This window comes from Fusarium redolens (genome assembly GCF_020744475.1).
Source record: "Fusarium redolens strain MPI-CAGE-AT-0023 chromosome Unknown BKA55scaffold_5, whole genome shotgun sequence".
NCBI lineage: Eukaryota > Fungi > Ascomycota > Sordariomycetes > Hypocreales > Nectriaceae > Fusarium > Fusarium redolens.
Genome location: NW_025763668.1, coordinates 1,325,572 through 1,348,263, shown reverse-complemented (window position 1 = coordinate 1,348,263; position 22,692 = coordinate 1,325,572). Strand labels below are relative to the sequence as shown.

Genomic DNA, 22,692 nt, shown 5'->3' with positions numbered 1-22,692 from the left:
TGACCACCAGCCGCGCCTTGAACTTGTCGAGGTTGCCGTCCTCGTTTTTCTTGACCTTGAATACCCACTTGACTGTAAGTGGCCTATTGTGAGCTTGGTTGCGGTCCAGCATGCGCCAAGTTCCTTTCGTGAGGAGACTGCGCAGCTCACTGTGTATTGCTCTGAGCCAATGCTCCCTTTGCGGACCTTGAAGCGCTTCAGTCATTGTTTTGGGCTCAGTGATCACCTCTTTTCGGAGATCGGGCAGCTTAGCTGATGTCATGGATGTTGTCGTCTGTCCATGCTGGGGATTATGCACCTCAGCATGCTGAAGATTGTTCACTTCAGACCTTTGTGGGCTTGGAGTCTTTGTCTGCTCCGTGACGGACTGTGGCCGGCTTGAGATGGGAGCTCCGTTCTTGCGGATTTCCGGCTCAACATCATGCTCAGTTTCGGTCAGGAATTCTGTCTCCCCAACCTTTTCGTAGAATTGCACATTTGCAGAGCGGACGATCTGATGTCCCTTTCTGCGAGAGGGCACCCAGCAGGTGTAAATCTGTGAACCTTCCATGCATAGGTAGATTCCAGCCTCTCCTCTTGGACCAAACTTGTGTGATCTCAATCTTCGTTCTTGCGGTATGTGTATCGTGACTTGTGAGCCGCAGATTCGTTCTCCGGATAGATCCGGCTTGTTGTCTTGTCCGGGCAAGGCTTCATTGAGAAAGCTTTCCATGGGAGTGAGGCCATCAATTGCCCTGGTGGCTGTCACGTTTGTCTTGCGCACCATGTCTTCCAGGACCAATGGCCAGAGCTCTATCGGGATTCTTTCCGATTCCATGGTTGCTCTGACTTTGTCAAAGATGATGCGGTTAGAGCGCTCAGCAACTCCGTTAAATTCAGGAGTATATGGTGTCGTCTTGATGATCTTGACGCCGTGGGTGTACTCGAGGTTCTTGAGAGACGCACCATAGAGCTCAGAGCCGCCATCCATCTGGATTGCGTACACTTGGATGCCATACTGAGTTTGTATCTTGGAGATGAGCTGGCCTAGAAGTTCCGAAGCCATCCCCTTCCTCGTGAATGTGTAGGCCCATCTCATTCGATGCCTGTCATCTGTGGCAATCATTCCCCATCGTTCGCCTCTAATGCCCGGTGGATTGACTTTGAAGGTGTCAACATGGATGAACCCGGCCCTCAAGGCTCGCTTCCGTTTATTTCGTGGAGTCCATCGTAGGGCCTTCGCGATGTCGCAGGCGAGACAGTAATTGAAAGGTTCATGATTGTGGTGGCTGTCGCAGAACATTCCTCTGGTTATTTTGGCAGTCTGCGATACCTGATATATGTTGACGTGGCCGAGTCTTCGGTGCCAAAGATCGACATCCAGGCATTGCTTTGATGAAACAATGTGGTGATTGCATGGTTCTGGCTGGAGTTCGGAGACGGCCTGGTTTGAAACGGCAGTCTTTCCGACCTCAGTGTTGACGTATAGACCGTCCCTTCCTATGCGGAGGAGACCAAAGACGTCTCCTGTTGGGTCGTATATGTCGTTACCGTCAATCCAGCCGCCGTTCTTGTACAGCCTGAGCCCTGACATGACGTTTACCGGAAACTCAGGGATGAACAGCGTGTCTTTGAGGTTGACTGGGACCTGATCGCCCCATTTATTTATGAAGCAAATTTTGACTGTCCCTCGGCCGGATGGGTACACCTTCCCACCGCCCGTAACGAGGACCGTTCGAGTTGCAGGCTGCAGCTCTGTGAACAGACTTTGGTCGTTGCAGATGTGGACTGACGAACCTGTGTCGAACAGCCATGCCGTGGGTGAAGAAATGTTATCAAGGGAGACCTTACACGCCTCTGTATTGTCCATAGGTAGCTCGTCTGAGACGCTGTCTTCAAGAATCAGAAAAGATCGCTCGACTGTCATGTGATTTGATTCCTTGATATGGAGATTCTTGGTGTTGTCGCGTTGAAGGTCATGCTCCATGAGTTCCTTGGCGAGACGGACTGCCCAGTCGGGTCGCTTATCCTTATGAGCGAACCAACAATCATTTTCGTGATGACCTCTCTTCTTGCAATTCGTGCAGGTATGGTCCTTGTGCTTGCCGATCCGATGATTGGTTTCCTGGCTGGATTTGTTCGTGGCTCGTCGGTTCTTTGAAGAGCCTCTCCTCCGGCCACTTGCCTCTTGCTTTCTTGCGGTCGGGCCCTTCCTTCCAGTCTTTTTACTGTGAGCCCAGTACGTAGAGGCAGTACCATGACTATCATCATCATCTGATGACCTGTTTTCATCAATGAGATCTTGCTGCATTGATCGTAGTGTTGGCGGATGCTCAGAGCGTAGGAGAGCCCGCTGTCTGGCAGTCCAGTCGGGGTACTCGTTCTCGCAGGCAGTCAGATAAACAACCTTTTTGAGGGTATCTGAGATTGGCTCTTTCTGCTCGAGGAGGAGTTTGACGAGTCGTTCAAAGTCGACATTGAATTGTGGAATTGTCTCGTAAGAGCTTGTTTTGATCCGGATGAACTGGTAAAGTGTTGTCTGCAGGAGAACTGGGCCCGTGCCAATACAATAGGCCTGGAGAAGGTTGTACATCTCTTGGGGATTCTCAATCCCGACTAGTTGACTGAGTGCTTCTCCAGTGCAGTTACCTCGGATGGAGACGGCAGCTTTTGCCGCCCTGATCTTTTGATCCATAGTCTGCTGTTCCTCGGGAGGGTAGTCGCTAAAGACAGCATCTTCAAGACCATTGATTCGAAGAATTGCCTTCTGAGCTGGGGAATATTGTTCCCAATTGGAGGGTCCGCCTAGCTTGAGCTCTTGCGGAAGGAAAAGAGTGTTCTTTTCGGAGACGACCGTGGTGCTGTCATACATTGAGGATGGTGTGTGGTCTTGACCCGAAGCACCAGGTCGCGACGATTCGGATGCAGGCGATACTCTGATGGTGTTGCGAGTTCGCATGGTGGAAGGTGGGGCTCGTCGTGACGTCATCTTGAGTTGAAGTTAAAGTTCGGTTCTTTGATTCAGAAGAGAAACCCGGTGTTTGCTAACCCGGGCTCATAACCTGTTTTTTATATTGCGCAGTAGTGCTGGGTGAAAATATATTTATGAAACTTGATTGTTAATTATTGAGATGAGAGTTCTTCTCGGGTTTATATCTCTAGATGATTTCATCTAGGACTTTGAACTCTAAATCTAGGACTTTCAGTCTAACAGTCTAAACCCTGAAAGGAAGGGGGATTCCCGGAATTTCCAACACAAATTGGCGGGACTATCAGTCCCGTTACGACCTCCGACCAAACAACCCGCGAGAGATGCCCCCAAACAATCGCAAACCGCTCGAGTGAAGAAGCGCGCCAGTGACAACAGTCCCTCTACTTGTACATCTTTAACACACGCCGAAGACTCCATGGTCACGTTGTCGCACACAAATCAGAGCATCCAGCTTGCCCATCGTCACGCCCGTCAAGCAGCTCATGCAGTTCTCTTTCAACATTTCAACCACGAAGTCGCATCAAAGCTTGCATGGCTAGACGGGCCCAACAACCCATGGCGAACCCTTGTGCTCCCTCTTGCACAACGCTCGACCTGCTTGCAGCTATCAACCCTGGGACTGGCAGCAGCCCACATGTCCGTCGTGTCTCCCCAAGATAAGCCAGCCCTTGTGCAGATACACCGAGATCTTCGAGACGCAACTCTTTACTACCTGAATCGTCACATGGAATCTGAGCTGAAGCGCGAAGTGACGCGGTGTGATAAGAATACTGAAGTCTCGGTTCTCATTGAGATCATTCTCACCATGATCTCTCTGTGCTATGCAGAAATGTTTATACCAAACTCTACGGGATGGAGACTCCACCTGAGCGGTGTACGCACAGGATTTGAGAGATATGACCTTGAAAACCCACACGAAGAGTTAATTTCTCAGTTCTTCGTGGAAGAGCTTGACTACTTGGAGGCCTTCGGTAGTATCTCTGCATTCACCTCAACTTTGAGACGCCCTAAGCACATCTCACAGCACGCAACTTCTGACGACTATTTTAAAGAGTTTACTGAAGCACTTTATGAGATAACGGTTACCGAGAGAAACCAAAATCGTGCTTCTCAGGCAGTCAAGGTGCTTGCTGGCACTAGTATGTCCATATGGCAAGACAGGCTCATGTGTTCCTATAGCTCCGTCTGCGCCCGTATTGATTCTACCCCGTCACAAGATATCACCCTGCAGATAGGCCTCAAATCTGTTCTCAAAGCACAATACTACGCCTGTCTAGTGTACAGCTACCAAGCACTTGCTTCCGATCTCGAGAAGACAGCCGCTATTCCCCCGCTAGTTGATTGTCTATACAACGAAATCATCTTCATGACATCCTGGCCAACAGAGTCTGTTTCGCACAATATATCATTTCCACTGTTCATACTCGGAACAGTCAGTCAGTTACATACCGAAAAGCAAGTTATGATCGAGAGACTCTTCACTGAGAACATAGCTGCGACAGGTTTCTCATGTAATTCGGCAGTATTACAATTTCTGAGAGACTTTTGGAGCGCAACAGCAGCTGTGTCAGCTCAAAACTGGATACAGTATGCAAGAGACAACGAGCAGCGGATAAGCCCATTCATTGTGTTCTAATCTATTGGCGATGGACTTTACATGAGCACTGTCTCTTCATCCTCAACTCCAAACAATACCTTCATTGGGTCTTGGTAGTTCATGAATCCCAAAGATGGTTTACAAACCCCATAACCTAGCAATCTTTGCGCTTGCGGTGTGAGCTGCCTTGCTCGCTCCAGTGGAACCATGAGGAATTGGTTCTCAGCAGGACGGAGCGTGGGCTTGCAGAGGAAGATACCAACTGTTTCACGATACTCGTTTCTGCAAAGTGATTTAGCACGGGCAAAGGTACCAAGATTTTGGCTTCCGCTTACTGGGTAATATTCTGCCCGCCAGCATGATACAGATTGCCCAGAAAGATGAAGGCGTCACCAGGCTCTAATTCCGCGGGAACAGCCTCTTCATCGTAGGGTCTTCGATCACTATCCCAGAGATGAGATCCCGGGATACCAATCGTAGCACCGTTCTCTCTCGTGGTTTTGGTGAGAGCAGTCACGCAGCCAATCATGACTGGGAGCTCTTTGTCATGGGGATGGTAGTCGCTGCGTTCAATCAGCGAATGATTCCAGACCAATGCACCATGCAAGGTTATTTCATCACTGATTCCAGACCGTGGCAAAAGGGTATACTCACTCATCATCTCGATGCAAAACCTGCTGTTTGCCACCTGGATTAACCCGAAACGCCACAGTCGACGAAACAATTGGCTTTCCGCTCACAGTGATTCTCTTGTCCCGTTCCCAATACGTCAACGACGAAGAGCACAGCTCATTTGCAACATCAATGTAGAGATGGTTACATGCAAGTTCAACACACGCATCCGAAACATTAAACAAACCAGTTGCTCTTTGAGTTGTGACGGGGAAGAATCCAGACAAGTCTGGAATATCAGAGTCAAAATGCGGTTTGAGATCTGCTCTGATCTGCTCTGCTAGCTGGCGAGATATAAGGTTCTCGACAATTACGCCGCCGTCACGTTTGATGGCTGCGACAAGGTTCTGTGGCGTTGTAGATGGTTCCGCTGCGTCCAGGCGCGCAAAGGATGGTTTAGTGGTAGCAGTGCTCAGTGGAGCCATTTTGAAACAGTGATAAGATCGATGGTTTCTATTGAGACGCCAGTGAAGTCTTTAGCATTATTTATAGATTTTATCTCGACTTCCTTCGTTTTGCATATGACTCTATCATCATCACGACTCTGCATTCGATGGTTCGCACTAGCTCGTCACTAATCCGAGATAGGTTGGTCGGCAGAGAAAAGTCAAAGCCACTTTCACATCCATCCAAGGCCTGGGAACTCACATGAACACGCTATCCCGGGCTAGGCTGGTCGGGAGAGAAACGGCAACGCGGTGTATTCCGGGGAAGGCTTAACTTGGCTGCCCGGGAGAGAAACCATGGCGCCTGTGAGGAATTGTGGCAGCTGTAAACGATAGCAGACTATTTCATCATTGGTGGTTGCTGTCCTGACGTTATCTTCCCCGCATTCTCGACCAGGATCTAGATTGCAGTCTTTGGTCATGTTGCTTTGTGTATTCGCTTTGGGAAATTGGTTATAGACCTTTCCTGTTCTCATCGTCCACTGCGGACACTTTCTTTAAAGCATTGTTCCCAAATTGGTTCCTATTTTGCATCTTGGCATTGTTCCTGAATTCTCCAGTCCATGACCACGCCACATTCTCAACGACGATATTCTTTACCTCTGATCTCCACTGGATATGGATCCTCCTAAAGAACACATCAAGGCTGAACCAATCTGTTACGATGGATCCGTTCTCGAGGGCAGCCAGTTCCAGTTTCAGTATGATACCGACGATGCGTATCTCAAGTCCCTCGGAAAGTCGGCTGAGTTGCATCGCGTCTACAATTTCTGGACATGTGAGTCTTCTTCAACAGTTCCTTGGTCTTCGATACTGACAGCAGTACAGTATGCGCGTACCAGGTTATGATAAGTGCCACATGGACATGCGTCGTCGTTTTCTATGGTGTCATCTTTGACGTCGGTGGACCAGCCTCGCTTCTCTACGGATCCATCATCGTCGCCATCGGCCAAACCCTACTCATGGCCTCACTCGCTGAATACTGTGGCATCTGGCCTACTGCAGGTGGTCAGCAGTTCTACGTCCAGAAGCTCGCCACCGAAAAGTACCGGCCTTTTCTGTCATATTTCGTCGGTTGGTGTCTGCTTCTAGCTGAGACTGCCACTGGCTCTTCTTGCGCCTTGAATACCGCCAACATCATTGGCACGATGGTGTCCATCTTTCATCCAAATATCGACTGGAAGGTATTGAGACTCTCCCCCTTACTGTGATGCCATACGCTGACGCTCTAAGCCTTACCAAACCTTTTTGATATATCTCGGATTGCTGGTTATCCCGTTCCTGATGAACTTGAAGCCCAGTGCACTCCCTTTCTACAGCACTGTCGGAGCCGTTTTCACGATCCTCGGCTTCTTTGGCTGGGCTATCACTCTACTCGCCACAGCCCCCAAATCCAGCGCGACATTCGTATTTACCAAGTTTATCAACAACTCGGGATACACGAATAACGGGTGGGTGTTCATACTCAGTTTTTACAGCCCTCTTTATGGCCTTTATGGTACGGATAGTATGATGCATTTGGTTGAGGAGATGAAGAACGCGTCTCAAGATGCACCAGTAAGTACTTCCCTACCTGGTAAAGGTTTAACTTACTGACACTACGCAGAGAGCGATGGTTTGGTCCATGGTCCTTTCTGGTGTTGCTACCATCGTCACTGATCTCATTCTGCTGTTCTGCTGCGGCAATTACGCTGAGTACGTGACATCCTTGTAAGTTTCCCAAACCCTCTTATCGTGACTCAAGCTTATGGTTAGGTCACCATATGTCACCTGGTTTTCAGACGTGGCGGGAAATGAGTACGCCGGTATCTATGTCGCAATCGTGTTTGGTGTCGTAAACGTAAGTATATAAGCCTCATCTACCGTTCGTTGGCTCTAACTCCCTGTGCTTCAGCTGCTTGTCTGCACCGGCATTCTTTCTTCGTGTTCTCGTCTAGGATGGCGCATGGCGGAGGACAGGGCGTTCCCATGGTCCGATCGTCTCCAGAAGATCGATCATAAGCTCCAGATTCCTTTGAACTTTATCTTTGCCATTATGGTAGTTGAAGTTATCATTGGACTTATTTCTTTAGGGAGTGAATTGGCCTACAACGCCATCGTCAGTGGTGCTGGTGTTTGTTTCGCCCTTGCCTATGCGATACCAGTTACTGTGGTGAGTAGTGTTCACTCACGCAATCATTTGGCTGCTGACTATTTTAACAGGCTCTTGTCCGAGGTCGTTCAATTCTCCCCCCTCGCCCTCACTTTGATCTTGGCAGATGGGGATACCTTGTGAACTATGTTTCTGTTGCATGGGCCTTACTGACTATTGTCATCTACGTGTTCGTACTACCTAACAAAACCTTCGAGCGAGACGTCATTGCTGACTCCTTACTAGCATGCCGCTGTATCTTCCAGTCACTGGGGAAAACATCGGCAACATGAACTGGGCTGCACTCATTGTCGGAGCAACGTTCTTGTTTTCCGGTGTTTGGTGGGTAATCGGAGCAAGATTCAGATACCTGAAGGAAGTCTCCTTTGATATAGAGCCGATTTCTGTGGCGGGAGAGCAGTCCAGTAGTTCTTGACGCCCCTTTGATAGAGGAGTTTGACTGATGCGGAAGTAATTATCACTTGACTACATGCGTGTCTCTTGTGTAAATAGATGAATGTGATTGTTCAAATAGCCCGATAGTGTTGTAAGATGCGCTCTTTAGCAGCATAGCAAATACAATTACATTACATGCCGGTGTACAGCTATACCCTTTTTCGACAGAAGGCTGACTGTGACCGGGGATGACCAAGGCAGTGAACATTAAACATTATACATGACACATTATGATCTCGTGAACCCTACTATCATACATAACTCTAACTTTATTCCTTATCCTTGTTCCACGCCCAAGGGAAACACAACAACCAGATAATCCAACAACCGTATTTGTGTTATGAACACCAGAATCCAATATACCTCGGGTGTTCACCTACACTCAAAAGTGATCAACGTCCTCACCATACTACAAAACATCTCATGCTTCCAGCCAATCACTCATCACGACTAACTGATGCGAAACGAAGTCGTCGACAATCAAGTTCATCTTTGACAACCATCACCCGTTTGCACGAAAGCCCATGAGAAATACATGCCTCTTGGGATGATTCGAGCTCAGTCAGAAGGCGGAGGGGTTGTGACGCGACATCTGCCAAGCAGTACCATACGTCCAATGCTCCATTGTCGAGAAAGTAGAAGAGACGTCGTCGAGAATCATCAGCCCCAAGACCCATGACCATCCATGCGACGATATCAACGTCGAAGTTCTCATCCTCCACACAATGCAAGCGGGCGCTCATGTTGGCGAATCGGTCGAGGGATAGAGCCAGTGCGCTGCGCGGCTCAGCAGAAGATGATGAGCGACGTCGCTTACTTGGGCGCGGGCTGGATACAGAGGCCTTGAGTTGTTGCTCTTCATTTGTTTCTTGGTGTTGGGAAAGGCTCAGGTTTTGGCCAACAGTGGAAGGGTTCAGGATATCCCGGGAAGGGACGCGGTTTTCTCCGTTCCGTAGTGCTGGCGGAGGTGGCTCTTGTATCTGAAGGCTCTGCGCAAGGTTGGCAACTTGTCCCGCTTTTGTTGGCGCGGACAAGATGCCAGAGAAGTTGCCATCGTTCTGGTGAACAGGCACGGCGCTGTTGCCGAGAGATACTGGCGGTGCTGGCAATGGGTTTTGTTGTTGATTTTTGCTAGCGGCGCCTAGCAGTCGATCAAGGCGGGTTTCATCCTTCAACTCAGGCTTGAACACATACTTGGGGTCTCTGAGAATGTCGTCAACGGAAAAAAGTGATGAAATCTCCACGAGTTTCTTATTCCTCTACCATTCCGTAGGTCCCATAGGACCCAGTCGCTCCAATATAAGAGTCTGAACCGTGGTCATTTGGCCCTTCCATGAAGCTGTTGAATCAGCTTGTGGCGCTCCCCCAATATATCTCCATGGGAAAATGGGGACCGGAGTAATGCCTTTGACTAGCACCAAGAGTCAGTCAAGTAAACAATGGAGCGCGTGAGGGAATCGATGACCCACGCCAGATAAGCCAGACCCAAAGGTCTAGCACGTATTCATAGAAACGCCCACGCGGATGAAGTTTAAAGTCCTCTGTGAACCATATATAGAGTTTCTTCTTGCATTCCTGGAAGATCTTATCCATCTGGTCTGGCTTGGTTTCTTTGCGCATCCATTCCAGGTATACCCTCATATAATAGCCCCTGCGTCCCGCAGTGATATTTTCACCAACCCAATTCTGCTCAAAGTTGCCAGTGTTGTTTGGCTCTTCCGATTTGCAAAGCCTGTGTGGCAGTGGACGGGGTTGAGGCATTCTGCGGGGCCAAAAGAACCGGTTGAACAGAAACACAAATGAAGGTATAAGATGAATAAAGCAGTTTTGCCTGTATCGCAATGAGGCAAAGAATGATCTGTTGTGTTGTTACAGGGAGGAAGCGAAGAAGGAAAAACAAACAAAGATTGATCAAAGGCGGCGCTGGAGCGGATCACGTGTGCGAAGCTCAGTATAGGAGCTTGAACGCGAGTTGGGAGCTGTTCGTCACTGTCAACGCCAATATCTTTACGACAGTGCGAAGCTCGGCAGTGCCAAGCCGAAACACTATAGTGCATACCTTTCCAAGTCGGTAGGTGGCACTCACGCCCTGGAAAAGACCAGTGTCTGCCATCAAACGGAAACCGAAGTGATCGTCTCTCGAAGCACTGAATGTAAGTGATTAAACAAGGAGCCGCGTTATCTGGAGAATACGACCGCTCGAGGCCGACGAGCCAAATCGTCTAGTAAACTAAAAGTTTTCAGGGCATTCCCTATCTCGATTTCCTCTGATGCACGAGCTAGAAGTCTCTCGATATGACAATTAACATCCTATTCGAAGTATTCTTCACAGATTCTGAGCACAGCTTCGTGAAGGATATCACGAACATCTGAAATTAAGTGGATATCTAGACATCCAACGCAGCGTAAGTTTTAAGAAAGTCTGTCTAGACTGTCTAATGTCCCTATTCGTCCCAGATGGTAGCGACAACATCTCCTGTAAGTTTCACCTGCGCCAACTTTCCGCCCTCCTGCTCCGTGAATATCTTGCCACTCTTGACATCCCGCTTCCAGATAACAACGGTCTGGTTGACCTGATGGCCAACCGCAATCTTGTCACCAGCCTTGTTGAATGAGAACTGGCGGGGAAGATATCCGCCAGATGGGACAGCCTGGATACGCTTCAGAGTGCCATCCTCGTTGATCTGGAAAACTGTGAGGGTATCGGATGGACCAGATCCACGCTCGGGAGAGTTGGCGAAGGACTTCTCGCGGTTGGTGACAATCACGAAACGCTTGTCGGGCTGATCGAAAGTCAGTAGGGCTCTCCAAAAGGATATGGGAAGACTTACACTCATGGTAATTTCACTGATGGGAGCCGTATTGGGAGGAAAGCTAGCGTCCAGCGATGGAATCTCAAAGACCTTTGTGAATGAGAGACCAGTGCGGTTGTACTTGACTTTGTAAGAGTACACCTTTTGGTCAAGTTCACCGTTAAAGATGAAGAAAGTCTCGCCATTCGCCATAACTCTGAAGAATCCATGGCGTGGTCCAGAACCGCGAGGAGCGCTCAGGCTACCCACCTCGGCAATAGGAGCAAGAGTGTTCTTGTCATAAGTGAAGACACGGCAGACATCACCACCAAGATCAGGTGTAATGACATATTTTCCGGTAGGGTCAATAATGACATGGTGGAGGTGGCTTGAGTCCTGGCGGTCTGCAATTGGTCCAACTTGGCTAATCTTTGTAGAAAGCTCTTGAAGCGGCGCAGTTCCGACAATTGTACCCTTGTCACCGAGAGCATAGATCGATGCTACACCAGGAGTGCTGCGCTTGTGAGCAACTTGATTCCCAATAAATTGTTGGCAACTTACTATGAAGCACTGAAATACCCGCGTTTTCCATTCGCGCCGGTGACGATCTCACCCGCAACGGCACCTGCAGTAGACTTGACGCGAGAAATTCGCTTGAGAACACCCTTGTCGCCAATGGCGAAGGAGTTCAAAGATCCAGGCGGTGAGAAGTTGAGACCGCGATCCAAACAATAAAGCACGTTGTTGGCCTTGTCGAGAGTGAGCCAATTAGGACCGGGAGAACAATCAGTTGTTTTTGAGGTGACAGAAAGATCAAAGCCTTTTTGGGATTCAGTGAGGCTCAGAGTGCTCAGGTTGCCGCCGTAGTCCGCCACGAAAAGATTAACGGCCTGGCTGGGCGCTGCCAAAACGGCAGAGCCCAGAATCACACTGAGTATTTTACCGTGCATTGTGAAGTACAGAGACGTGAAGTGAGGAACAAAGTTTGGTCAACCTTGAGCAAGGCAGGGCATAAAGTTATATTATCCTCGGAGGACTATCCTCCGAGTACTACAGAAGTCAAAGATCCACGGATATCCAGGGTATGGTACTTTAAGTTCGGTTGTCGGGCAGACTCCCCGCAATGGAGAGATGTATATCCTCCAATGGTGAGATCACCGCTTGGCAACCTGACACGTTTGTCATTAATTAACCTCTGTTATGCCACAGCCCTTGTATTTAACCTTTACCAAACTTGAAACGATGCTAGGAGTTGAAATGGTATGTTTTCCGTGGTGATCCTTTTTCCGTTCTCCGCTTTTCCGAGACGATTTAGCCTAAGAAGGGTTCTAGAAACTCAGTTCCACTGAGTGAAGGATACCTTGCACAGATGATGCAGTACATGATGAACAGAATAAGTTAAGGGTCGCAGCAAAAATGAAGCACAGTAGAGCAAAAGAATGATCACGCTGGGGATCGAACCCAGAATCTTCTGATTCGTAGTCAGACGCCTTGCCATTGGGCCACGCGACCTTGTCATTGCTGACTAATACTCAACCAGCTCACAAACGCGTCCAGAAACCAAATTTCAAATCACGTCGTCAGTTTGTGAACCCTGACGACATTACATCTTCAATTGTAGAGTTCTTGGAAAGTTGGGTTTATCTACATATCACTTAACCGAGTTAACATGCGTTATTTGTACTAGTCCGTTGGTGGCCATGACTGGTTTTTTACTCCAATCATTCCGTCACCTTTTCATTTAATGAGACTTTGTAATCAAGCCAACAGCGCGTTATTGCATTCAAACTTGGCACGCAACAAGGCAGCCGAATTTAATCAACATAAATGTATATTTTCTTTGGAAATCCGCAAATCCCTTTGTCTCTGGAATTGACAGCTCTGTTATTCATATCGCTCTCGAAGCTACCCTACAACTTACACGGGGTACGATATTGGCGACCAACGACAACGTAGCAAACTCTGCTGACTGATCGAGCCCATGACGTAGCCGATCCGACCCTAGAATGAACTGCCGATAATTGTGTCCGACTGGCCGGAAGTCGTCAACTTCCGGGGTGTGGAGCATCTTCCGACCTCTCAAAACCCGGATCCCCATCTTCGGATCACGCCGTCCCCACAGCGACAACGTATTGAAACGCGGGGTTTAGAAATGATAAATTGGTTGAGGTGGAAATGAAACTGGAGGTTAGAGCTCATTATAAAATTATTTGTTATCATATTCATTTTCATCATGGCGGCTCCTGTCAACCTGAAAGATCTCACCATCGATAACATCACCGAGAATGTTCACGCTATCAACTCCCAGTGCAGCAATCTGCGACTGAAGTATATACTCGAGCGAGTCGTTACACATTTGCATGACTTGGCAAGAGAAACAAGACTAACTACAGACGAATGGATGGCAGCTATCCAATTCCTGACGCAAGTTGGCCAGATCTGCACTGATGTCCGCCAAGAGTTCATCTTGTTATCTGATGTCTTGGGCTTGTCTCTCCTGGTGGACTCAATCGACCATCCGAAACCCAAAGGCAGCACTGAAGGCACAGTTCTGGGCCCATTTCACACTCATGAGGCAGAGCATGTCAAAGAGGGAAGTCTGATCTCCCAAGACTCAGACGGCGAACCTCTTCTTGTTCTATGCACTCTCAAGGATGTCAATGGCTCGCCAATCCCCGGAGCCAAGATTGACGTCTGGGAGACCGACTCCAAGGGGTTTTACGATGTTCAACACGCTGACCGTACTGGCCCAGATGGAAGAGCTGTGTTGACAAGTGACGATAATGGTGACTTTTGGTTCAAGGCCATTGTGCCGGTGCCATATCCTATTCCTCATGACGGACCAGTCGGGAAGCTACTGAAAGTACTGGGCCGGCACTGTTACCGACCTAGCCATATGCATTTTATGTTCAAGAAAGACAGATACGATCCTCTGATCACGTAAGTCTGTCCTGGTCTGGCACCGCGATCAGTACAACTAATGCACTTATAGCGCACTCTACCTCAAGGACGATCCTTACGAGACTACCGATGCCGTGTTTGGCGTCAAGGATTCGTTGATTGTCACCATCAAAAAGGTTGAAGATGAAGAAATGGCAAAGAAATATGGTGTCAAAGTTGGTTCTGCATTGATGACTTATGACTTTGTTCTCGTCTCGGATGAAGCGGCTGCGAAACTTCGAAGGGAGAAGGCTGAGGAGGCAATGGCGAAACTGGGACGGAAGTTTAGATTCATTGATGATCTGCCTGTCCCAGATGTTGATTAGATGTATGCGTAGACCAAATGGACAATTCATGCCAGCTTTTGATACGATAAGTACAGATACCAACAATAACTGATATCCGTTTGACCTTTGTTCAACTCAAGGCATCATAGACATAGCATCAACATCTAAGGCTTCGCCATATAACCCATCTAAAGACGGCATCTCAAATCCCATTCCAAGCGCATCCTGATCCGCCGCCATAAAGTCCTGCAGCAAATTCGGATCAATTATCGAAGCCAATAACGCATGGTCCTGTCCCGAGACAGCATTCGAAAACTGGTTCGCAATATTATTCAAGCCACCTTGTGTACCATCATATACCTGTTGTTCAGCATCTCCCTCTGGTCTGCTCTGTTGTCGCTGAACACAAGCTCGCGCCACCTCCAGCCCCTCCTGTAGCAGACTTGCACTCCTTCGAGCAACAGTAGCTTCCTCCATCGATTGCAAGATATCATGCGCTTTGACAGCATCAGCGAGGACGTCCTCCGATGGAACGGCTGTAGGCCCAAGCATGATGATATACAGCACGATCATCCCAGCATACAGGGTGTAAGTGGAGTTGTACCACCAGGTGCGAAAGTAGTGTCGATTTGCATAAGCGTCGTACATCACGCAAATTGTCTTCCGTGCCGCATCGAGGCATAGTTCAGCATGAGTAGACATGCTCGCTTCGGCTGTGAGAATGGGCTGTTCGAGAAAAGGGCGATGAAGAACTATTCTTGCGTTCAGGTATCTGAGATGAAGGACAAGCTTCTGTTTGGCTGCCCACTCCTGCTCACGAAAAGACACGGTGGTAAACTCGAGATAACTGGGTAACCGAGCCTTCCAGTCATCAAGCAAGCGATCAAGTTCTTTCGCAACAGCGGACTTCTGCAGCAAAGTCAGACCTTTTGAGTCATAGTATAGCTCCTTCGAGATGCGCCGAAGAATAGCAGCGAAATGCACCATCTCATTGATCATGGCTGCACTGCAATTTTCCAGATCAGGCTGCTTTGATGTTGAGACGTCCTGTCCTCTGATATGAGGTAGATCGATCTGGTAATTTCTAGGTTTCCCAAGACTGTCGCGACGCCCTGCACTACAGCTCATATCTATCTCATGAGAGTAAATGCACCACCACGTTCTCCGTGCCGCTTTGCGGTCTTCGATTGAGTTTGACAGAGTCTCTCTTGCGATACCGATGGCGAGTGCTGTGCGGACGGCATGGCCGCAGTACATGTAGCAAGCGTGAGGTTTGAGAGAGTTCTGACAGTACAACGACTTCTCTGGGTCAGCATCGAGATTTCACTGAGACCATGAGCCACATACCATGAGAAGAAGTGCTTGAGCGCTCTCTAAAGAACAGACTTCAAATACATCACCAAGCAACAACCTAGACTTCCGGAAGTACTTCTTTGAGAGTTCTTGGCTTAATCGAGAAGGATTGAAGTCTTGTCCTTGGGGAGGTAGCTTCATGCAGAGGTTGATGTCTCGCTCAAAGTCCTGCGTGATACTAGATCCGGCAACAATTGCACCGACAGCGACGACTATATGGTACAGGGCAAAGAAATGACGCTGAGTCTTGTTGCTTTCCATTGAGGTTTGAGAACCCCAGACTAGTTCCTCGCAACGCTTGGTAAATGCAATGGGATCAAGCATCGGGTGGAGGTGATGCAGGTTGTTGAAGAACTGTCTGATGTATTCTCGTTCCAGCCTCTGCTTTGACGATGATAGCGAGTTATCTGTGGATGGCCTGTTTTGGCCGGTGACTGAGGGAGGATCATGATGGACCGGGCCATCAAGCCCTTCTGTCAATTGTCTGGTTTCAAGGGACGGACGTGCTTGTATCTCATCTTGGACCCCTCCTCTCGGTGGGGGAGTCTTTGGTCTAGAAGGGGGATCCAATACTTCTCTATCCGAAAGCAGATTGACAATGGAAATCGGCGATCGTGTTACGAGGCCATGTCCCGAAACGTTGCGGTTTTGAGCGTTGGCAGAAAGGAAGCCGGTGTCGTTGTTTGAGCTTGGGTGACCGGGCGGTAGATTCTTCTGGGCATACAGGAAGAATTGATTGAGTAGTACAAAGTTAGACGATGTACCATAGAACTCTGTGCCGTGGGTGTGTTGATTGATGTCCCCTACAACATCACCATCGTCTACGTGGACCTCCTGTTAGTGCCAATTATGCCGCTGAAAAATGGTTACTATACCTATCCGACCGGATGAATGGGCCTGTTCCAACGGTTCACTCCGCCGCGCCGCCTCATCATGATAATTTCGCGAAGAAGACAACGGTGATGGTGGTGTATTGCGCTGCACATCATTCAGCACAGAAACATTACTCGCCCTCCCATTCTTCCTCCTCAACCCATAAACGCAATCCCACTCATGTCTCACACAATTAGCACAAGGCTGCTGCTGATCGCATTTCGCCTTCTTCGCCCGGCATCTCTGGCACGCATGCGACGCCCGCGGTAAATTTCGACGACTTGGCAAAGATCCGGAACTTGTCATTGTTGTGCAAGTGAGAATTTCCGGTCTTCCGGGGGAACGAAGCGAAGATGAAAAAGTAACCAACCCCGCGTCGGCAGTTGCGCTAAAAACTGCCGAGAAAAGCAAAGATCCGGCTTGGGCGGAAGACTGGAGATACTGCCGGAATTGGTGGGCGCCGAGAAAAGCGGTGCATCGTGCCCTATGAGTTGATAAACATGAAAGGTTGGAGGTGTTTCACGGTTTAACGAGTTTTATCTGCATTTTTGCGAGGACACAGAGCTAGGATATCAATCATGCCTGTCTTTCAAGAAACTTCCAACTCGGCTCGAGACCAGAGAATTCTCCCATCGCGCGCTCTACCGTTACCTAGACTGTCTCAACAGCCAGACTTCTCCAATGTCTCCGAGGAACACAAGGAAGTCGTCGTCATTGGTGTAAGTCACAACCTTCGGTGGTAATGTCATTTATACTCACAAGCGCATTGCAGGCTGGACCGGCCGGTCTATTTCTCACCCTGTTACTCGCAAGATATGGCATCACAGAATCATCACTTCTCTGCCTTGACTCCAAGCCGGGTACACTAAAAGCTGGTCAGGCAGATGGACTTCAGCCAAGAACTCTTGAAGTATTTCAAAGTTTGGGAATAGCAAGTGAGATCATCAGCGAAGGCTGCCATATGGAAGAGGTTGCGTTTTGGAACCCAGTGCAATCGAGCGCAACCAACAGCGGCAATGGGTCTCATGCCACAGGAATTGAACGAACCAGTTTCGCGCCCGATGTAAACGTGCCTGCTCGTTTCCCCTTCGAAGTCACTATTCACCAAGGTCGCATTGAGCGAATCTTGGAAGAGAATCTCCATCTTTATGCCGGCAAGAGTGCCATCCGACGATCCCTTCGCTTCCTGGAGTACACAGTCGACGAAACCAACACTGAATTCCCCATCGTGGTCAAATACGAACAAGATTTTCAAGACGGATCAACTCAACAAGGCACCGTTCGAACAAAGTATCTGATCGGCGCAGATGGAGCCCGCTCAAAGGTCCGGAAATGCATGGGTCTTGAACTCGAGGGTGAAACAACAGATCACATCTGGGGCGTATGTGATTTCGTCGCCGACACCAACTTTCCCGACATTCGCAAACGATCTGCAGTTCACTCAGACGCTGGTTCCGTCATGGTCATTCCCAGGGAACAGATTGCAACGGGCGAGTATCTGACTCGTCTTTACGTCCAAGTTGCTGAGGAGGTTGATACGAGTGGTGATACCGGAACAGACAAGAAATCAGCTGATAAGAAGCGACGTGGCGCTGTTACGTTAGAGTATATCTTTGAGCAAGCACGGCAGGTTTTTGCGCCGTATGAGATCAAGATCAAGGAGGGCACGGAGCCGGATTGGTGGGCGGCTTATCAGATTGGACAGCGCATGGCTCCTCGATTCTCCGCTAAAACGTCTGATGGAGTTGAAAGGGTATTCATTGTTGGAGATGGTAAGTCTGCTTTAGCTCCTGTTCACTTCATGATACTGACTTTGAACAGCATGCCATACTCACAGTCCCAAGGCCGGACAGGGCATGAACGTCTCCATGATGGACTCTTACAATCTAGCTTGGAAACTCGTTCATAAAATCCACGGCCTCACTCCTCCAAGTACCTCCGGAACAGACTCTATCCTCGAAACATTCTCGCATGAGCGTGTAGACGTAGCTCGCCAACTCATCGAGTTCGACGCCCAGTTCTCGCACATGTTCTCCGGTCGCATCGGATCAGCAGATGCCGAGACTTCAGGGCTCACTCACGAAGAGTTCCTTCGAGTATTTAGTGAGGGAAGCGGATTTACCAGCGGTTGTGGACTTCAGTATAAGGAGAACAAATTGATAAGAGAACTGGAGGCGAAGAGTAACCTGTTTCGAGGAGATCCGCTTCTGGGCGCGTTGACGCCTGGACGACGGCTTCTCGATGTCGAAGTCAAGCGCTATGCTGATGCCACTGCCCGGCACCTTCAAGACGGTATGTTCTCACAAGATTTCAGATCACAAGGCTGGGAACTGATTGACTGACTCGTTTCACAGAAATGCCGCCGACTGGCCGTTACTATATCCTCGTCTTCACAAGCAACGACTTACTAGAAAAATTCGGCACTTCGCAATCAGCTTTACAGTCATCCGTTGATACTTTGCAGAAGTTCCCGAAGGGTACTGTAAATTTGACTGTAATGCATCCACTCACGTCAAGATTTGAGTGGAGCGATCTGCCAGCGGGAGTAAAGACATTTGCTGAGATGCGAACTTATGGAGTGTCAAAGAAGGAGGACGTCTATGAAGTATTAGGTGTTTCCAAGGGTGATGGCGTTGTTGCAGTGGTGAGACCTGATGGGTACGTTGGTATGATGGCTCCTCTGTCGCAGTTGGATAATGTAGAGGAATATCTGGTAGGTTGCCTAGTTAGTATTTGAGATATATACAATATTTGGAAGAGGAACCAGCATGAATTAGTAATTGTCTCTGGGCGCCCAATCGAATTGCGGGTAAATGTTAGCATGAATGACAGGTTTCGCTGACCATGGGCTGAGGGCGAAGGATCCGTCAGCTTATGCTCGGAGACATTCCTAGATGTACGTTATGACCTGAATTACCCCGGAAAGAATAAGTATCCGGGTGCGTGTATTTGAGGTATTGAATGGCCTACCTTTTTGTTTATAATCAAGCTCAACCCGTGTTTCATTGCGCCAGTCCCTATCTTTACATGTCATTGACGCGCTGCCTTGATCGCTGCCTCACCAGTCTTCGCACCATAATGGCCTCTGCACAGAACATCATCAAATGCGCCGTCCTGCCTACGAGCCGCAAGATATCCTACAGTATTGCACAGACACCACAACAAGGCCCGTGGATTGTCCTCTCAAACTCCTTCGGCGCTGACACCACTCTGTATCAGCCTGTCGCCCAACGCCTCGCCTCATCAGGCTACCGCGTTCTTAGTTACGACCATCCTGGCCATGGTCAAGGCAGTCCCGTAAAAGACGTCGATAACGTCGAGATGGAAGAATTGATCAACGACATTGACGAACTCCTTCGCGTCTTGCATATCGACAACATCCGTGCTTGGGTCGGCGTCTCCCTCGGTGCAGCCAGCGGCGTCTACCTAGCCTGCCGTCACCCAAAATTGATCCAAAACCTTGCATACTGCGCATGTCCTCCTGCATCGTTTGGGGCCCTTGATATAATGCCGCTTGAGCAATTCGACAAGATGCGCGCTCAGGCTGAAGCAGATGGGACTGCTGCAAATGTAATTCGTCAGATGCACTACGGCTGGGCTAGCAAGGAATGGCTCGATGAGCATCCAGACCAGGATGAAAGACTCAAACGTGCTAGTTCAACATTAAGTCTGGATGGTTGGCGTGCTATGATGACGTTGCAGAAGAACAAGCGGTTTGACATGCGACCGCTCGTACCTCAGCTTTTGGAAAGCTGTGACAAGATCATGTTTGTTAAAGGAGAAAATGATGCGCACCTCAACCCTTTAGTGGATATGATGAGAGATTTGGTTGTCAAGATGGCGCAGGAGAAGGGTGTTAAGGGTGATTTCAAGCTTGTCACTGTGCCGGACTCTGGACATGTGATGTACTTACAGAACGAGAGCTATTTCGTTGATGCTATTGAGGGGTTTATTTCCTAGCCAAATTAAGTCATGTTTCTTTTATAGCCATGATGGATAAATATCTTGGGTTTCTCGTGGTTGGCCGTGGTGGCATCTTGATGACGCTAGTTTGCACCCTTCATGTCAATCTGCACCCTAACTGTAAGAATGCGCCCTGCGAATGAACCCTTCAACATTTGATGATTTGCATGACTTAAAACTGGTATTAAGTAAACACTATATATAGCTAATTCTACTGCTCCTTTCTTTTCGGTTGGAAACAAGATTCTCCAATTAACCTCCAGTCCCTTCCCAATGCACTACCATCACCCGCCATCATGGGAAGAATTCATCAGCCTCACTCGGAAACCTACCCAGATCAAAATGGTTACTACGGTCAATTTGGAGGCAACTTCTACCCACCAGAAGCTCATAAAGCACTCAAAGAACTAGCCACCAAATACCAAGAACTCCGCCACTCACCATCCTTTAACCAAACCCTCAACAAAGTCCGCATCGGTCTCCAAGGCCGTCCAACGCCAATTCACCATCTCGAGAACATCTCCCGCGAAGTCGGCGGTGCTCAAATTTTCGTCAAGCGCGAAGACTTGAACCACACAGGCGCACATAAGATCAACCACTGCGTCGGCTTCGCACTTCTCGCTAAAGCAATGGGCAAGGCTAAGCTCATCGCTGAGACGGGAGCCGGTCAACACGGTGTCGCACTCGCAACTGCAGCGGCGTATTTTGGTCTTGAGTGCGAGATCCATATGGGGAGTGTGGATACCGAGAAGCAGAAGTCGAATGTTGGGCGTATGCAAATTCTTGGAGCGAGGGTCGTTGCTGCTACTGAGGGACAGTCTGCGTTGAAGGAAGCCAGTGACTCGGCGTTCAATGCTTATGTTGAGCAACGAGAACATGCGTTGTATGCAATTGGGTCAGCGATTGGACCGCATCCGTTCCCATTGATTGTGAGAGACTTTCAGTCTGTGATCGGCAAAGAAGCACGAGAGCAGTTTCTCTCCATGACTGATGGTACTCTGCCTGAGCATGTCGTCGCATGTGTCGCTGGTGGCTCTAACGCTATGGGCATGTACTCTGCTTTCATTGATGACACCGATGTAAAGTTACATGCCGTTGAGCCACTCGGAAGATCCGAGAAACTTGGTGAGCACGCAGCGACCTTGTCGTACGGAAAACCTGGCACCTTACATGGTGCAAAGACACTTGTTCTGCAGCAAGGCGAAGGCATGCCTGCTCCAGTTTCATCCATAGCCTCAGGGCTAGTCTATCCTGGTATTGGACCTGAAATGGCAATGCTTCACGACGCTGGGCGTATATCAGTCACAACGGTTGGCAACGACGAGGTCATCAACACATTCTTCCGCATGGCAAAGAGCGAAGGTATCATCATTGCTCTAGAGAGCGCACATGCGATTGCATATGCCATACGACTAGCAGCGCAACGCCCGTCATCTGAGCGAATTTTGGTTAATCTGTCCGGGCGGGGAGATAAAGATGTTGATTATGTTCTCGAGAATCATGGAACTGGTGGAATCAATTGATGCATTCAACGCTGCTAAGCTAGTAGACACTGTTATTGAGCCAACGAAGCATCGGCACTAGCTTGAGGTGAGATGGCCGAGTTGGTTATGGCGCCAGGTTAAGGTTAACCTTAACACCAACTTCCTGGTGGAGCAATCCTCCTGGGTTCGAGTCCCAGTCTCATCAAATGTTTCATTTTTGCTCCACTAAACAGTGGTATTGACTGTCTTTTTGTGTAGCTTGGGGCTCCCTGAACTTGGTCATTGCTGTTGTGTCTTTCGGTCTCGGGTTCTGATCCGGCTCGGGTCATCCCGCATACTCTGGGTTTTGTGACTTACGTTGGTAAAGGCGCTTTTTTCCCCAGAATCTGATCAGCGCGGACTGGCTGGATCGTCCGAATTTAAGGTATTGAGAAGCTGATGCCCAAACGAACAAACAGAAAAGGTACCGTAAACCTCATATTCGTTCCCCAACAATGATTTTCCCCACCTCGTCAGTCGAAGCCGAGATCTGCACAGCTGAATGGTCAGTGATCAGGGCCAAGTTTAGATCACAGGGGACTTTGTGGGCCCATTGGTGTAACTGGCTCTAGCGCTTTTGCTTTTTACTGACACTAAACCATTTCCACCAAATATTGAATCTGAGATGCGATTTAGTGGCAGACTAAACCAAACTATAGATTTGGGAAATGAGATGACATGCAAATCG

General features: G+C 48.9%; 8 protein-coding genes and 2 non-coding genes across 10 annotated transcripts; 5 read left to right on the top strand and 5 right to left on the bottom strand.

The window, feature by feature from the left end:
• The first annotated feature begins 3,245 nt into the window (after positions 1–3,245).
• On the top strand, positions 3,246–4,926 carry BKA55DRAFT_562414 (fungal-specific transcription factor domain-containing protein). The gene is made up of 2 exons (XM_046192279.1): positions 3,246–4,850; positions 4,904–4,926. Exon 1 carries the CDS (start codon positions 3,387–3,389, stop codon positions 4,605–4,607), a length of 1,221 nt encoding a protein of 406 aa, XP_046052064.1. The 5' UTR covers positions 3,246–3,386; the 3' UTR covers positions 4,608–4,850; positions 4,904–4,926.
• BKA55DRAFT_687654 (uncharacterized protein) lies at positions 4,625–5,665 on the bottom strand (the record flags this gene model as incomplete). Its single annotated transcript, XM_046199096.1, has 3 exons — positions 4,625–4,850; positions 4,904–5,131; positions 5,223–5,665. 3 exons carry the CDS (start codon positions 5,663–5,665, stop codon positions 4,625–4,627), a joined length of 897 nt encoding a protein of 298 aa, XP_046052063.1.
• A 639-nt stretch (positions 5,666–6,304) lies between these two features.
• On the top strand, positions 6,305–8,253 carry BKA55DRAFT_687653 (amino acid permease-domain-containing protein; the record flags this gene model as incomplete). Its single annotated transcript, XM_046199095.1, has 8 exons — positions 6,305–6,464; positions 6,515–6,870; positions 6,920–7,243; positions 7,293–7,396; positions 7,442–7,526; positions 7,581–7,838; positions 7,889–8,007; positions 8,064–8,253. The coding sequence occupies 8 exons, from the start codon at positions 6,305–6,307 to the stop codon at positions 8,251–8,253; spliced, it is 1,596 nt and encodes a 531-aa protein (XP_046052062.1).
• Positions 8,254–8,710: 457 nt separating this feature from the next.
• On the bottom strand, positions 8,711–10,034 carry BKA55DRAFT_687652 (uncharacterized protein; the record flags this gene model as incomplete). Its single annotated transcript, XM_046199094.1, has 3 exons — positions 8,711–9,532; positions 9,587–9,684; positions 9,743–10,034. 3 exons carry the CDS (start codon positions 10,032–10,034, stop codon positions 8,711–8,713), a joined length of 1,212 nt encoding a protein of 403 aa, XP_046052061.1.
• Positions 10,035–10,717: 683 nt separating this feature from the next.
• BKA55DRAFT_537056 (Lactonase, 7-bladed beta-propeller-domain-containing protein) lies at positions 10,718–12,015 on the bottom strand (the record flags this gene model as incomplete). Its single annotated transcript, XM_046189877.1, has 3 exons — positions 10,718–11,056; positions 11,105–11,579; positions 11,627–12,015. 3 exons carry the CDS (start codon positions 12,013–12,015, stop codon positions 10,718–10,720), a joined length of 1,203 nt encoding a protein of 400 aa, XP_046052060.1.
• A 490-nt stretch (positions 12,016–12,505) lies between these two features.
• Positions 12,506–12,577, bottom strand: BKA55DRAFT_t109. Its single transcript has one exon. It is a non-coding gene; the product is annotated as a tRNA-Arg (tRNA).
• Positions 12,578–13,298: 721 nt separating this feature from the next.
• On the top strand, positions 13,299–14,331 carry BKA55DRAFT_687650 (Intradiol ring-cleavage dioxygenase; the record flags this gene model as incomplete). Its single annotated transcript, XM_046199093.1, has 2 exons — positions 13,299–14,005; positions 14,058–14,331. The coding sequence occupies 2 exons, from the start codon at positions 13,299–13,301 to the stop codon at positions 14,329–14,331; spliced, it is 981 nt and encodes a 326-aa protein (XP_046052059.1).
• An 84-nt stretch (positions 14,332–14,415) lies between these two features.
• On the bottom strand, positions 14,416–16,855 carry BKA55DRAFT_298107 (fungal-specific transcription factor domain-containing protein). The gene is made up of 3 exons (XM_046185588.1): positions 16,521–16,855; positions 15,640–16,466; positions 14,416–15,591 (listed from the first exon to the last, which is right to left on the bottom strand). The coding sequence occupies exons 1-3, from the start codon at positions 16,822–16,824 to the stop codon at positions 14,428–14,430; spliced, it is 2,295 nt and encodes a 764-aa protein (XP_046052058.1). The 5' UTR covers positions 16,825–16,855; the 3' UTR covers positions 14,416–14,427.
• A 76-nt stretch (positions 16,856–16,931) lies between these two features.
• Positions 16,932–22,004, top strand: BKA55DRAFT_639303 (uncharacterized protein; the record flags this gene model as incomplete). The annotated part of the gene is made up of 7 exons (XM_046197104.1): positions 16,932–17,237; positions 17,291–18,290; positions 18,340–18,810; positions 18,873–19,184; positions 19,508–20,380; positions 20,506–20,601; positions 20,725–22,004. Exons 1-7 carry the CDS (start codon positions 17,097–17,099, stop codon positions 22,002–22,004), a joined length of 4,173 nt encoding a protein of 1,390 aa, XP_046052057.1. The 5' UTR covers positions 16,932–17,096.
• A 66-nt stretch (positions 22,005–22,070) lies between these two features.
• BKA55DRAFT_t122 lies at positions 22,071–22,170 on the top strand. The gene has a single exon. It is a non-coding gene; the product is annotated as a tRNA-Leu (tRNA).
• The last annotated feature ends 522 nt before the right edge of the window (positions 22,171–22,692 follow it).

Coding starts and splice junctions, on each gene's coding strand:
- BKA55DRAFT_562414 (XM_046192279.1), top strand. CDS start 3,387: ATGGTCACGTTGTCGCACACAAATCAGAGCATCCAGCTTGCCCATCGT.
- BKA55DRAFT_298107 (XM_046185588.1), bottom strand. CDS start 16,824: ATGACAAGTTCCGGATCTTTGCCAAGTCGTCGAAATTTACCGCGGGCG. Junction 16,467..16,520: donor CCATTCATCCGGTCGGATAG/GTATAGTAACCA, acceptor AGGTCCACGTAG/ACGATGGTGATGTTGTAGGG. Junction 15,592..15,639: donor CTCAAGCACTTCTTCTCATG/GTATGTGGCTCA, acceptor GACCCAGAGAAG/TCGTTGTACTGTCAGAACTC.